General features: G+C 24.1%; 2 protein-coding genes across 3 annotated transcripts; both read left to right on the forward strand.

Moving 5' to 3' along the window:
* The first annotated feature begins 775 nt into the window (after positions 1 to 775).
* LOC141526856 (transcription factor 15) lies at positions 776 to 2,107 on the forward strand. The gene is made up of 3 exons (XM_074241998.1): positions 776 to 1,267; positions 1,329 to 1,600; positions 1,813 to 2,107. Exons 1-3 carry the CDS (start codon positions 1,188 to 1,190, stop codon positions 1,824 to 1,826), a joined length of 366 nt encoding a protein of 121 aa, XP_074098099.1. The 5' UTR covers positions 776 to 1,187; the 3' UTR covers positions 1,827 to 2,107.
* A 2,967-nt stretch (positions 2,108 to 5,074) lies between these two features.
* On the forward strand, positions 5,075 to 15,419 carry LOC141526831 (uncharacterized). Of its 2 annotated transcripts, none has more exons than XM_074241958.1 (8): positions 5,075 to 5,469; positions 5,677 to 5,804; positions 6,142 to 6,426; positions 6,535 to 6,670; positions 7,520 to 7,639; positions 8,958 to 9,061; positions 9,737 to 10,219; positions 11,604 to 15,419. In XM_074241958.1, exons 2-8 carry the CDS (start codon positions 5,802 to 5,804, stop codon positions 12,927 to 12,929), a joined length of 2,457 nt encoding a protein of 818 aa, XP_074098059.1. In that variant the 5' UTR covers positions 5,075 to 5,469; positions 5,677 to 5,801; the 3' UTR covers positions 12,930 to 15,419. The 2 variants fall into 2 exon arrangements, with proteins under 2 accessions (XP_074098059.1, XP_074098060.1); XM_074241959.1 differs by having other exon boundaries at positions 5,732 to 5,804.
* Positions 15,420 to 16,635: the final 1,216 nt, after the last annotated feature.

Raw genomic sequence — 16,635 nt, forward strand, 5'->3', positions numbered from 1 at the left:
ATAATTTATTATGTAAGCGAATTATTATTGATATTTGCTGTGGGATTTTTATGTTACTGTAAAAATGTTTTATGGAAATTACTTAATGGCATATTTAAGATTTTCTTTATTTTATTTGATAAATCTTTAATTTGCCAATTCATTAAATAGTGTATAAATAAATCAAAATGAAGCCTTTAGATGAAATAAATATTCAAAAACAAATATTGTCTCGTTACTTTGAATCTCATCTGTTATTTTATATGATTTCTTTTTTAAAAAGTAACAACTCGGTCAATATCACGGAAAGAGCAAAATGACACTGGATGTCAACCCAGATTATACTCAGTGATATCTGTGGTGAAAAAAAATTTTAGATAATATCAAATATAATCCAGATTATACTGAATGATTTTTGGACTATACTCAGTAAAATCTTGGATTATACTCGGTAAAATCTTGAATTATACTCAGTAAAATCTTGGATTATATCATTTTTTCAAAAATTGTAATATTCAACTTTTTTCTTTTTAAATTTATAAATTTTTTTGAAAATTTTATAACAAAAAAAAATTAATTATCATTTAACAATCAAAAATTAATTATATTTTATTTTACCAAAAAAATTAAACTAAAAAATTTGAACTGTATGACAAAAAATTAAAAAAAAAATCTTGAAAGTTTTTAATAAAAAAAAGTTGTTGATAAAACAATTTTAAAAAATTTAATACAAACATAAAATGAAAACAAAAAAATTAATAAATCAAAAAATAAGTTAGTTATTATTCTGTCTATATTTTAAAAATTTAATTTAAAATATTCGTGTAATAAATAAAACGTTTTAATAAGTTTAACAGATGTAATGTTTTTTTAGCAAGTCACATTAAGTTAAGTGGTTTAATTTTTTATTTGTATTCGGAGTACTAAACCCACTGTCAGTGCATCTTTATATTATGCGTTACAATTTACTTACCACAGTATAAAATAAACTAACAAAAAATGTTAAACAACGAGAATGAGAAAGATATTAAATAAACAGAGAATTATATACATGCGCTCACATATATTTTAACTCTTGATGAAGAAACATCTCTTTTAAATTACTTTTCATAATTATTATTTTTAATTAAAAATTAATTTAAGATAAAAAAATAAAATTTTGTGATGAAAATAAAATTGTGATTTAAAAATTTTTTAATTTTTAAATAATGGCGGGAGATAACAATTGGGAAGAACCGCTGAAACTGAGAAGTAATGCAAATGCGCGGGAAAGAGATCGTACTTATAGGTAACATTAATAAGTGATAAATAAATTAAATGTAAAATTAACAATTAATCATTTTTTATAGCGTAAATATGGCATTTAATACATTACGTATGTTAATACCGACAGAACCAGTAGATAAAAAATTATCTAAAATAGAAACACTGAAACTGGCATTCAGTTATATCATTCATTTGGACACTATTTTGATAACTGCTGTTAATTATCCTCATGATCAACCTTGTTTGAGAAACAATAGTTATTATAAAAAAAAATTGAGTGAATTTAATAAATTTGATGGGCAAAACATAAGATCACAAGTTTGTACTTTTTGCCTTGCTACTCAAAAGAAAATTAGTGAGTATTTTTGCTTTTTATTATGGCAATATTTTATTTATTTAAACACCAATCGGCTTTGTACATATTAGTATTACAAAAAATTTATTTTTACCAATATGTTATTTTAATAATAATAATTTATTTTTACTAATATGTACAAATCCGATTGGCGTTTAAATAAATAAATAAATAAATAAATATAATTCTATAATAATTTTTTTTATTTTCAGAACTTTCTAAATAAAAAGTGGGATTAAAAAGACAGAAAATTGAAATTTATTTTATAGACGGAAAGAACAAGATGATCCTGGATATCATCCCATATTATACTCAGTGTAATCTGTGGTGAGAAAAAATTTCAGATAATATCAAATATAATTCAGATTATATTGAGTGATATCTGGATTGTACTCATTATAATCTGGATTATACTCATTGTAATCTGGATTATATTCAATAGAATCTTGGATTATACTCATTATAATCTGGATTATATTGATTATAATCTGGATTATACTCAATAGAATCTTGGATTATATATTTTTTTCAAAAATTGTGATATTCAACTTTTTTATTTTTTAATTTATAAATTTTTTTTTGAAAATTTGGAAAAATTGTGGTAAACAATTTTTTTTTTAATTGTGCATTTTTTTTTAAATATATTAATAAAATCAAATAGAAATTTCGTTCAAAAATATAAAAATTAAAATGGTGACCCCACTTGAAAATATTTACCAAAAATTTTTCAACCCCAAATTAAAAAAAAATTTGTGCTTAAATATTTTCTATCCATGCATTGCATTGCATTTTTGAAAAATACATAAAATAATGAACAATTAAAAAAAAAATTAATTACAAATTTTACAAATTTTCAAAAAAATTTATAAATTAAAAAAGAAAAAAATTGAATATCACAATTTTAAAAAAAATTATATAATCCAAGATTCTACTGAATATAATTCAAATAACACGGGATATTTTTTCGGATTATACCCAGTGTAATCTTACGCGGTATAACCAGAAAAATTACTTGGTCAAATCGGAGATTACACTGAGTATAATACAAAAATAATTAAGTATAATCTGAATTATATTTGATTTTATCTGAAATTTTTTTTCACCACAGATTACACTGAGTATAATATGGAAAGATATGCAGTGTAATTTTGTTCTTTCCCTCTATAGACTAAGCTAATTTTTTTATTAACAGCCAATACTTCAATTTCTTGTTTGTTTAAATTTAAAAAATACCATAGTGAGTTTAAGTATTTATTTTTAAGGAAGAAATGTATAAAAAATCGTTTTTTGATGAGAATAAAAGATTACTTGGGTTTAAATAGAATAAAAAAAAATAATAAAAAATGTAGCTTCATCGTTTGACATTTTTCTCAACAAAGAATATATATATATATATATATATATATATATATATATATATATATATATATATATATATATATATATATATATATATATATATATATATATATATATATATATATATATGAAAGTGTGTGTGTGTGTGTTTTTTTTATACTTATCTGACATACATATGTATGTCGATCGATTCATTAAAAACATTTATCATCGTAATACTCTTTTCAAATCCTCGCTCTCATTTTATTTCCTTTCTTTTCTTTTTTTACTTTTTTTTATTAATACACAATAAAAATCTATACACCTAAAAAAAGAATCGAATAATAATACATATATAGAAATTCCAATTTAAATAGTATGTAACTAATTTCTTTTTAGTTCATTCTCTTTTTTCTAATTATTTATTAACTAAAAACTGTAATTAAATATTAGAATTTTTTTTTTGACATAATTAAAAGTTGTATATAAATATTTAATAATTATCAATACTCTAGTCGATTTGATTACTTGAACAAGTGTTCTTTTAATATTGAAAATAATAACTTAATTATTTCAAATTATCTTGATAAGATAGTAGCTGTCAAATAAATTAGTTCAATTTCTATACAACTGTATTTTATAATTAAAATTCAATTTGATTAAGTAATTATGATTTTTCATTTTTTAATCTTATTTTAGTTATGAAATACATTTTAAAATTAAACTTTGCGTTCTGTATTGACACTTTATTTACATTTTAGATATTACTGAAGAATTGTAAAAAATATTTGAAAATTATCCAGTATATGGAAAGAACAAGATGACACTGAATATCATCCCAGATTATAATCAGTGATATCTGTGGTGAAAAAAAAATTTAAGAGAAAAAATTTTACATGTAGAAAATTTTTAAAATTACACATGCAATTTTTTAAAAATATTTTTTTATTACAATTGAATAAATGAGAAAAAATTAAAAACGTCGGCTAACTTTAGTATTGTCAAAAAATAATGAAAATTAATTTAGCCGACATTTAAAAATTTTTTTAACAATTTTCTTTTCACGTAATTTATTTATTGAAGAAAATTAAAAAAATTGTCAAGTGACAGCTAAATTTAATGTCATTTAAAGTTAGCCGACGTTTTAAATTTTTTGACTTTTTTTAATAATTAAATTAAAACAAAAAAATATTTTTAAAAAATTGCACTTGCAGTTTTTGAAGTTTTTTACATGTGCAAATTTTTTCTTTATTTTTTTCAATAAAAAAAAATTCGTAAGCTGACAGCTGTCAACTTTTTTAATTTTTAATGAAAATTACATGACATTTAAGTTAGCTGTCATTTGACAATTTTTTAATTTTATTTAACAAAAAAATTTGTTCCAAAAAATTGCATTTTCTATTTTTTTTAATTTTTAGATGTCATTTTTTCTTTCTTATTTTTTTTTTTTTGCCATAATTTATATGTTATAAAATTTTTTAAAATTATTAAATATGAGCTACATAATATTTATGAAAATTAATTTAGCAGTTCTTTGATAATTTTAGGAATTTTTTTAACAAATGAATTATGGCAAAAAAAAAATGATTAAAAAAATGGATTAGTAAAAATTTAATAAAATAAAAAATGCAATCTTTTAAAAATAATTTTTTTCTTAGAAAAAATTAAAAAATTGTCAAGTGACAGCTAAATTAAATAATGACATTAAATTTAGCTGTCACTTTACAATTGTTTTAATTTTCTTTAACAAATAAATTATTGCAAAAAAAAAATGATTAAAAAAATGGACTTATTAAAATTAAATAAAATTAAAAATGCAATTTTTTAAAAATAATTTTTTAAAAAAAATTTTTTTGTAAAACAAAATAAAAAAATTGTCTAGAGGTAGCTAACTTTAATGTCATAAATTTTTTATAAATACCTTTTTAGTTATAATTAAATAAATAAAAAAACTGAAAAATTTTTAGCCGCCTGCTAAAATTTGATTTTAATAAAAATTAAAAATTGGCGCGTATTCGCCCCCGGCCATCTTGTTATTGTAAAGACCAATTAGAAAAGAGTCGGTTGGTGTGCGATAAAAAATGAGAGCGAGAGTGAGTCCTCGTAGCTAACTAACCCAACACACGAGTACCAGCAGCCAGGAGCGCACACAGTAATGAAGACAGTGCGCTCACTACTAGTGACACAGCAAGTGTACATATAAATATACCCAGTGGCGCACAGGCACAGGTAGGTGGTGTGGTGTTTGTAGGCCGTACGCATAACGAAGAACAAAAACGTGTGAGCGAGAAGTTTTAAAAGAGAGAAGAGCAAGACAGACTTTAGTGTTAGTGTACTGAGCACGGAGCAGAGAGTGCCAGAGAGGGAGGTGTGTTACAAGTATACAAGGGGCCTCTCGTATATTTTAAAATACGAGGCATTCACCACCACATATATCATTTATTTATTAATTATTTATTTACATCAATAAATGTCTGATGGTGTGTGATAATAAATTAACAACGCAAGTTTGTTAATTACAATAATTACAAGTGAGTTATCATTTATTAACGTCTGGTTTTACAACCCCGGGCTCTGACAATCCCGTGGGAGCAAACCAAACCATCAACCAACATTCAACTACTTAATACATCCACACATACATATATATATATACATATATATATATATATATATATATATATATATATATATATATATATATAATATATGTGATATTCTTTTGCTTTTGGTTTTAGTCTATACTCTCTCTCTTGAACCATCTAAGAGACATTTTATTTATTCCATCCCCAGGATCATAAAACTTACAACAACTTTTAAATCCTGCAAGGGCTCGCCCAAAAAGTCCTGTCGGACTTTTAACATGGTAAGCAATTATTATTATTATTCCTATAATTAATAAATTATTTTTCGCCATTGCGTGCTTTATTTTGACATTTTTAAAAGCTTTATATTGACAGCTTACTTTTTTTTTTTTTACAATAATAATAATCATAATAGTAATAATACTCATTTCAATTATTATGATTATACCTGGCAAATGTCAATAAAAATTTGTTTACAATATCGTCAGTCATTTATTTCAACTTTCGTTTTTTTTTTTTTTTTTAAATGATAAATATTTGGGTAGTTATTTAAAAAAATTTTTTTTAACAATTAATTAATTAATAAATAAGGACACGTTTTATTTATTTTTTTATCAGAGTTCAGCATCAACAGGAGGTACTGAGGGGTCAAGTCCTGCCTCAAGTCCAGCTTCAGCAGCTAGCCAAGCAATGTCAGCACCTAAATATGGTACATTGGTACCTAATCGTATATTTGTTGGTGGTATTTCTGCGAGTACCAGTGAGGCTGAATTAGCACAATTATTTTCTGCTTACGGTAATGTTAAGGCTACTAAAATAATATCTGACAGAGCTGGTGTCTCTAAGGGATATGGGTTTGTTACATTTGAAACCGAAGCTGAAGCCAAACGGCTTCAACAGGAGGTAGGTTATATTTTAATAATTATCATTAATTTTTTATTGATATTTACTGTGTTGTAAGTAAGAAATTAATTTTAGTATTTAATATTTAATATTTATTTTTTATTTTAGCCTGAGAGTATTATTTTGAGAGAGAGGAAACTAAATATTGCGCCTGCAATTAAAAAACAGCCTTTTAATCGTTCGTTCGATGGTAGTTCGGGTTCACCTCCAGCTGTGCCTACAAGTCCTTACTATTATGCTAATGGTATTTATTTTAAATTATATTTATTATTAATTGTTTATTTATCTTCATTAAGCTTTAAAAAAATGCAATTGTGTGTTTTAAAATTTAATCAAAATTATTTATTTATTTTTTTTTTTTTTTATTGAAATTCGATACATCAATTGCTGAGGTAAAGGGTTAGAGGTTAATTATTATTATTATTGATTATTTTTAATTAAACATTTTTTAATATTTAAATTAAAAAAATAAAATCTTATTTAAGGGGAAAAAAATCTTTAAATATTAAAATTTTTCCATTTAAAATTATATGTTATTTCATAGACTCAAATAAATAATTTTAATTACTCAATTAGAGAGTAATAAAAATATTTCAACTGGAATAACTAAATAAATATATGATTTATTTATCAAAAATAACAAAATATTTATATGATTTTTTTTACGGTCCATAATTAAATTGATTTACCGGATTTAATGAATATTTTACAATATTTAACAAGTATTTTTGATAAATAAATATTTACATCATTACTTGGATGTCAGATATATTTATTAACAAATTTCTATCAGCAATAAATTTGATCAATGAACTGAAATGGTAACATCAAGGTTCCACAATTGTGTCAATATTTTATTAATGTCAATAAAGAGACATTAAAATTCTACTAATTAGTTCTAAATATTTAGAGCAAATAAATTTATCCCACACTATAATCTAAAAATTATTTAGCTGGTCATATTGACATCAGTTCATTGAATTGAAATGTGTCAATCCCTTATTACAAATTTAGTACAACATTTTTTATTACAATTGTCACTTTATTAAAAAAAAATGTTATTTAATAATTAATTATTGATTAAAAATTTTAGGCATGGGACTACCTTACCAAAATGGTTTAACATTTTACAATACTGGTGCGCCAACTCCTGGTAATCCATTAGCACCACCAACTGATCCAGCCGCTATTTATCAAGCTGCTAGTGTTTTTGGTAATTAACCTTCAGTAATAATAAAAAATAATAAAAAAAAAAGAGCGAAATTCGGCAGCAGAAATGAAAGTAGATTTCATAATGGATAAAAAAAAATAACTTTTAATTTGCTGTCATTTCTGATACAATTAATTTAAAAAATGATAAAACATGGAAATTGAAGCTTATTAAGGAAGTCCTTTCGCCAAAAATATTAGATTATGTATAAAATTAATTTTTATCTAATAATCAAAGTCTTTACTTATCTATTAGTGAAGTTTAATTTATTCTTTACCGTGGAAATTTTTGAAAAAAAAAAAAGATTTTAAAAATGTTAGTATTTTTTCCGAGTCTTACGAGAAAGTCAGACAGGATTAACTATTGATTAGATAAGGTAAAAAAAAAATCAAAATAAGGTTTTCGAAATACTCAGGTTTGATTTTTTGCAACAAAATATGTAGATTGCCGTGGTATTTATGGAGAAATTAAAATTATAAAATCACAGAAAATTTTTAAGTAACCTACATTTAAATGTCGTCAGAAAATTTGGCAACGTTACGTAGCGCGCGAGTTTCAGACTATTCAATAAATTAAAACTAAACTTTAACGCACTTATGTTTTTTATTTATACTTATTAGTTAATTTATTGTTAACAAATTTTCATATCTCATAATTGAAAAATAAAACAATAATTAAAAAATACTAGCATTCTTGCCATGAGAAATTAGAATGTTATGGTTTTATGACTAAATATTTTTAATTAATTTATTTATTTACACTGACTGCAAAAATTGAAACGTGGTTAAGGTTAAATTGTGCAAATGAAAATGTAAACAACCGAAATATAACGTTGCCAAATCATGGACAGATTACTTAATAGCTGACTTATAAAAGTTGAATTAATTTTTGTATTTAACTATTATTTTTTTTTAATTTTCAAAATTTCAACGATTAATGTCTTATAATGTTTATTTTTTAATTTTAGGAATTTTTATGGGTTTTTTTTATTTTAATTTATCGAATATTGATTCCTACAGTTGTTGTGACTCAACTGGAGCGAAAGGACTTCCTTAAGTAAGCTTTAAGATGTAATTTACAAAAAAATGAAAAGTTATTGCAAGAAAAATTAAAAAATTAAATTTTTCTAAATTAAAAAAAAATTTTTTTTAATTTTGAATCAGCTCGTATTTCCAAAATATCTGAGCGATTCAGCTCACCCTCGCGCTCAATCTCGGTTATTATCCATAGAATATGGAAAAAAGTTTTTAATTCTAAAAATTTATTTCTAAAATTTTTCTGAATTCTACTAATAAAAATACAATGAATTATTTATTCTCAGGACCTCAAGCTGCATCAACACATCAAACGTTTGCTCCAATGATGTATCCATGTCCCGCACCTTCACTTTACATGCCACAACAGTATCAATACTCTCCAATGCCTGTAAGTCACTAATTATCATTAATTAATAAATAATAATTAAAAAATTAAAGTAAAATAAAGTATTTAATTAAGCTAAAGGTCCGTAGATAAAAAAAAAGGTTAATAGTTAATTGTTATACGTAAAAATTTATAATAAAACAGACAAACGGTCTGATGGGAGAAGCAATACCACCGGCCTTTCTACCGAACCCTCAGCAAATGCCTACTTATGTACTTCTCGACGCAATACAGTATTGAGGTTTAAAGGTACAATAAGATTGTCAATTAAACATAACTACCAATAATAGAAAAAAAAAAAAACAAAAAAAAAACCAAGCCAACAAGCCAAAGATAAAATAAGCAATCACTTATATTATTTATTTTATTTTATAAATTTATTATTATTTGTCAGCATGATAGCTATTTTTATTTTTATTAAGGTCTAGCACGTACACAGGCATGCTCAGGATCACCTTTAAATGTTACATTGCAGTTAATAATTAAAAATAATTAGCTTTTAATTTTTTTTTAAGCTTTTGTTTTAGCCCTACGCTGCTGCCAATTATTTGTTGTGTTTTTATTTATTTTTTTTTTTTAAAACAAGAAATAATATAAATAAAAACAAAAAATGAATTACTTAAAATTAATTAGCGAGTAGACAAGCTGTTAATTGGGAAATATTGTTATTTATTTTAGTTCGAGTCGTATTACACGGGAGCAGCTGGTGCACCTCAGTATGTGTATGCAACGAGTAACACAACGAATAATGGTAATCCAAATGGCGGAGGCGGTGGAGTAGCTGGAGGAGGAGGAGGAGGAGGTGGCGGAGGAGGTAGCAGTGGAAACAACAGTATAACTGGTGCAACAAGTCCACCATCAAATGGACCACATGGACTACAAACGCTAACCGCTCCGCACTATTATACTACTGGTACTCATCCAGCAGGAGTTCCAGCAGCAGTCCCGCCGCCTGTATCCGGATCACAATCATTGGATCATATTTATTATAGTTTTACTACTGGTACACAACAACCTCAGCATACACATCAGCAGCATCAAAGTAACACATTGCAACACGGATCTATGAGTATTGGTGACCAACAACCACTGCTTCTTTATACGACCGATGGATCTTGCCAACAGTCCGCCAGTTCTGATGCTCAAAATCAACCCACAGAGGTAATTTTTTATTTTTACATTTATTTATTTATTTATTTTTAGTGAGACCTTTTTTTTCGGATGGTAAAAAATATTTATCTGAGGATTGATAAGAATAATTTTTTTGAAATATTTTATAATAAAAATTATTCAAAATTTAATTTCACGAAAAAGTAAACTAAAAAAATTTTTTGGAAAAAATTATATCAATTTTTTAAAAATTTTAAATTAGCTTAATAAAAATCAATAAACATTTGAACGAACTGATGAATGATTACAAAAATTTCAAAAATTTTTTCAATTTAAACTTAAAAAAAAAAATGAAAATTTTTTCCAAAGTTATTTAAAGACTTTATTTTAATAAATTTATATCAATATGTATTGTATTGTAAAAACGTCCCTAGACTCAATTTTTTTTCTATATAATTATAAAATTATTTGCGTATCATTAAATGATTAAAGAAAAGTATGACTACAATAATTGTACAATTCATATTTTTTTCTTTTACCCAAAAGTTAAATCATTCTTACCCAGTCAGCAGAATTATTGTAAAACTTTTTTTTTTAATTCTAAAAAGTGAAATGCATAAATGTCACAGTACTTTTATGCATTTAAATATTTTTTCGTTATTTAAAAACTAATACCATTGATCTTCTTTTAGTTTAAAGCTCCTGGAGAAGGGTATTAAACTTTTCACTTGAGATGTTAAGTCGTTATCGTTTAATTGAATCAAATTAAAATTGAAACTCCTTCCTTTTGGAGTTTCAAACTAACTTTAAAAATAGATAATTAATTCATTTATTTTTTAAAGACCGTTAAATTTTAAATAATTAATTTTGATGTCAAAAAAAAAAAATCAATCCTCAGATAAAAATTTCCGTGACTTGTGAATGTTAAATGCACTGTACTTTCTTAACTATTAACGTTTTTAATTATGTAAGCTCATCCCGATGTTACACTCATCAAGAGCTTTCATTTGAGTATCCACATGCATTTTTGATATATTTTTCATATATACATATATATATATATATATATATATATATATATATATATATATATATATATATATATATATATATATATATATATATATATATATATAATATATATAAATATATGAAATATATGAAAAATTGATGTGGGTACTCAAATGAAAGGTCTTGATGAGTGTAACATCGGGATGAGCTTATATCTTTAAAAATGTCAAAAGTTCACAAGATACAATGTCATTAGATTCAAGACCTTAGCAATGACATTAAATTTACCTAAAAAAATTCGACTATCCTGGACACAAAAATTTTTCTTATTCTCTTAATAATATAAATAATAATCGACTCTTATAACAAAGACTAACCGTTAATACTTTAAAAAAAAAAAAAAAAAAAAAACTGAAAATCGTAGGACACACGCTCAACATCAAGCCACTCAGATCATCAGTCACAGCATCGTCAGGCCCAATCAACTGGCAACGAGTCAAACCACCTATCACTTCCACCAGCTCCATTAATACCTCTAATGCCTCTAAAATATCCATTAGCAAACCGGTATCCTTACCACCCTCACTCCCAGCACTCTTTAGCTCTGCAACCCCAATCATCAACTCATTCTCTGTGTCCTGAGTCAACAGAGGATCCAATGCACTGTCGCATCCTTTACCACCCAGTTTACATTCCAAACCCCTACAACCCAACCTCATTACTACCCACTCCGATGATACAACAAAACACGTCATACGATTCATCAAAGCGTGACAGTCATTTAAACAAATCAATTTCCTTCAATCGTTCATTAGCACATCAAAATTTGCATATTTTCCCTTCAATGCAAAATTACAGCACTAAATTCAATAAATTTCCTCCTTTGAATCGTTTGAATTCGCACAAAAAAAATTACAATTCATTTTCTCGCCGGTCTTTTACTAATTCACCAGCAATTTCTTCTATTGCGACGACAACTGCAGCTTCAACGACAACGACGACCGCTAAAAGTCATGTAGATTCTCGTAGACACTCTGAACAAGCGGGAAAAAAAATTAACAATTCGTATGTTTATAAATCAAATGACAGTGATTCGAATCCTGTTGAACTCAGTGACGTTAAAATAACCACAACAACAACAACAACTACACTTACAACATCAGTAACTACCACTGCAACTGTGACTTCATCAACAGCAACTTCATCATCATCATCATCAACTCCACCTCCAGCAGCATACTCACCAATTACACATCCAATTCCAAATTATTCCCATCAAAATCTCCAGGTGTTCTACAGTCAGAGCCGCTACTCGTCAAATCAACTCCAGTCACAGTCTCAGCATCATTATCATCACCACCATCATCATCAGCAGCAGCAGCAGCAGCAACAACAAAATCATCATCAACAGCAGAATCAACAAAGAAGGTATGGAAATACACAAAACTCAAGTGGATCAGTACGTAATAAATCTGATAAATACAATTCAACTCAGTCAAGTGCTCAAAGTGTTATTTTGCGTAATAATAAATACAAAATCAATGGTATTATGCAAAATAATAATAGTTGTAGTGCTGGTGGTAAATCGTCATCTAATTCTGGTGAAGATAATTTAGGTGGAGCTGGTGATGCACAACAGACAGTTAATCGTAATAATTTGCCATTAACACCACCAGGTACTCCTAGAAATTTACAAGACTCAAGTCAAATTAGTGATACGTGCCATCAAATACAAGCACTTACACTTTAAAACCTCTGATAATGTTTAAAAATAATTTATTGATAAATAATTAATTATTAATATTTATATTTATTAATAATACATAAAAAATAAAATAAAAAAAAAAACATTAATAATAATTCGAAAGAAGAAAGAAGAAAAAAAAAACATTTTTTTAAATTGATAAATCTTTATTGTTGGTGCGTCATACGTTGTTGTTTCTTGTTGTACATTTTTTTAAGATGAGGGTATTAATTTAATTATTAATTTAGTTTATTGTTTTTGTTATTTAAATTAAAATTAATATCGTAATAAATTTAACTAATATTTAATTTGTTAAGTTATATGATATAAGTATTTATTTAGTTGTTTATAGTTTGAGATATTAATAATGTGTATTGACGAATAATAATACCCTCAGCTTAGAAAATAATGAATCTTTAAATCTTAAATGAATCGTTATATATAAATATACACATAGTAATTAAAAAAAAAAAAAAAAAAAAAAAAAAAAAGACGTGTATCGGCATGTTAAAGATGATTATTAGTTAATATTAATGATTAAATATAAATAACAATAATTATTATAATTAATAATAATGATAAATATAATAATATAGCTCTGAATATAAAAAAAATGCTATAATGAATGAAAACAGTATAAAAGGCACGCTTTATCAATGATTAATTAATAAATAATTAAAAATTAATAAGTATTAAATAATATTTGGAGGAAAAATTGTTTGCGGAATTATAATAATATCACGAATAATTTATAACTAAATAATTCCATTATTAATTAATTAAACAATTATTGTAGGCTCGACGACAAACGTTAAAAGAATTAAAAAAAAAAATGTTTACTAATAGTAGTAAAAATAAAAAAAATTAAAATGCAAAGAAATATCCAATCTCGCGAGCAAGGCTAGATTAGTTTAGAGATACAAAAAAAAAAAAATAATTTAATTGCTGAGTTAGTGATGGGAAATAAATAATATAATAATTACAATAAAAGATATGAAATGAAATGATTTAATGAATAATAAATGTTAAAAAAAAAAAAAAAAACGTTAATTCGTACAAAATACGAGCGATCTGTTATGTGTTCAAAGACAAAAACAAACGTTTATAAATAAAAATTCATTAAAAATAAATAATTTGAAAAATGGAAGTTAGTGATTACTAGCTTTGAAAAATATAAAAAAATTATTTAATAATGTTATTGTTGGATTGAGATAATTATCCGTTTATTTATTTTGTTATGATATACACGGTAAGAACAAGATTACACTGGATATCATCCTAGATTATACGGAGTGAAAAAAAATTTCAGATAGTAGCTAGTATAATCCAGATTATAGTGAGTATAATCCAGATTATAATGAGTATAATCCAGATTATAATGAGTATAATCTGGATTATAATGAGTATAATTCAGATTATAATGAATATAATCCAGATATCAATCAGTATAATCTGGATTATATTAGTTACTATCTAAATTTTTTTTTTCACCACAGATATTACTGAGTATAATCTGGGATGATATTCAGTGTCATTTTATTTTTTCCGTGTACAATTTAAATTAATATAATATAACAATTTATATTACTCGGTGATTAATTTATTTTTTTTTTAATTACATTATGTAATTAATAATTAAAAATTAAAATTAAAATGGTTCTTTATTTTTTTTAAATATTTGTATTAAATTTATGAAGAAAAATTATTAGAATTTAATTATTTATTGTAAAAAATTAATATTAATAATTTGTAACATTATAATTATAAAATACGTTTATGTCATTGATTGTTTACGGATAATTTAATAAATCACTAGAGTTGGTAAATTACTATATTAAATTAAAGTATACAAAAAAAAATTAAATGGTTGCTCAAGGCACTGCCATCTCGATTAATTTTCTTTATTTATGACACTGTTAATGAGTAATTATTTGTACAACAAATGGAAAAAAAAAGACAACAACGTACTTAAAAAATTGTAACTTTAATGAATTTTGTTTATTTATTAATCATTTAACTTTAAGTTTATGTTTAATTTTATGATTTAACTTATAATATAATTCTTTGTGTCATTAATTTAAATATTATTTAGAGTAACTGAGATGATTATAATTATTAAAGAGTAATAAGATTAGAGATTGGATAAATGATAATTATCTCATTGTTGAGTAGATAGAAAGACGATAATTAAAAAGATATTAATAAATAATTAAAATAAAACGTGTCGGCTGTGAGCTTCCAAGCAAATAACAATAATTAAATTATTATTAACATTATTGAACGTGGAAAAGAAAAATTAAAGGTAAATAAAAGAAAATAGAGCGAAAGAGAGAGAGAGCGAGAGAGTTTGATGATTATCCGCAACACGTTATATCTTTAAGATAATTAAATATAATAAATTGTTATTTAAAAATAATGAAAAAAAAAAAAATATATAAAACCATAATATAATATCTAAAATTAATTATATTAATATAATAAAATATTTTTGTTTAATTTTTTTTTCTTTATTTATTTCCTGTGTTTTATTTAATTATAATTATTATTTATGGAAAAAAATAAAAATTTTAAAGGCCTAGAATAAATTTTTTTTTTTTTTTTATAATTATAAATTTTTACTATATACAATAGAGTGCCTTCTATTTGTTTATTATTTATTTTTATTATCAATTAATATTATATTTATTTAAAATTTTTAACACAATAAATATTTCAGCAATATTAAAAATTAAAATATCAATAAAATATAAAAATTTTAATAATAAAATTTGAAGAGAAAAAAAAAGTTCAATTGATATAAAATTATTATTAATTTTTTGTTATAAACGCACAAGTTTTATAAAATCAAAAAAATTACAATTGTTTACAAAAATAAATTCAAATTTTTGATAATTTAATTTTTTATGAAATTTTTCGAATTTTAAAATAAATTATCATTGAGCTTTTTTTTTTCTTAAGGAGAAACATGCAATTTATAAAATTGTAATTAAAATGTTGATTTGCCAAGTTAAATAATAATTGTTGAAGATTATAAAAAATAATAAAAAGAAGAAAAAAAAAACTAGATTAATAAAAATAAACAAACGTGGATATGTCAGATTGGCTGTGACTACTGCGTGCACGGAAAGAACAAAATTACACTGTATAACCCTTCTATATTATACTCAGTGTAATCTGTGGTGAAAAAAAATTTCAGATAGTATCAAATATAATTTAGATTGTACTAAATTATTTTTGGATTATACTCAATGTAATCTCCGATTTGACCAAATAATTTTTTTGGTTAAACCGCGTAAGATTCTACTGGGTATAATCCCAGATTTCACTGAGTATAATACAAGATTATACTGAGTATAATACAAGATTATATTGAGTATAATCCAAGATTATATTGAGTATAATCCAAAATTATAATGAGTATAATCCAAAATTATACTGAGTATAATCCAAAATTATACCGGATATTTTTCTGGATTATATCCAGTGTAATCTTACGCTATATAACCAGAAAAATTACTCGGTTAAATCGGAGATTACACTGAGTATAATACAAAAATAATTTAGTATAATCTGGATTATATTTTATATTATCTGAAATTTTTTTACACCACAGATTACACTGAGTATAATATAAAAAGATATACAGTGTAATTTTATTCTTTCCGCGAGGAAGTTTAAAAAATGTTGTTATTTAATTATTAATTAATCATTA

This window comes from Cotesia typhae, unplaced genomic scaffold (genome assembly GCF_013202065.1).
Source record: "Cotesia typhae breed Kobodo isofemale line unplaced genomic scaffold, CoteBio_Ctyphae contig_36, whole genome shotgun sequence".
NCBI classification, from domain to species: domain Eukaryota; kingdom Metazoa; phylum Arthropoda; class Insecta; order Hymenoptera; family Braconidae; genus Cotesia; species Cotesia typhae.

What these genes read in the sequence shown, in the direction of transcription:
- LOC141526831 (XM_074241958.1), top strand. An exon ending in CCAAACGGCTTCAACAGGAG is followed by an intron (nt 6,427 to 6,534) that starts GTAGGTTATATT and finishes TTTTTATTTTAG; the next exon opens with CCTGAGAGTATTATTTTGAG. An exon ending in TCAAGCTGCTAGTGTTTTTG is followed by an intron (nt 7,640 to 8,957) that starts GTAATTAACCTT and finishes ATTTATTCTCAG; the next exon opens with GACCTCAAGCTGCATCAACA.
- LOC141526856 (XM_074241998.1), top strand. Translation starts at nt 1,188, where the DNA reads ATGGCGGGAGATAACAATTGGGAAGAACCGCTGAAACTGAGAAGTAAT. An exon ending in GAAAGAGATCGTACTTATAG is followed by an intron (nt 1,268 to 1,328) that starts GTAACATTAATA and finishes CATTTTTTATAG; the next exon opens with CGTAAATATGGCATTTAATA.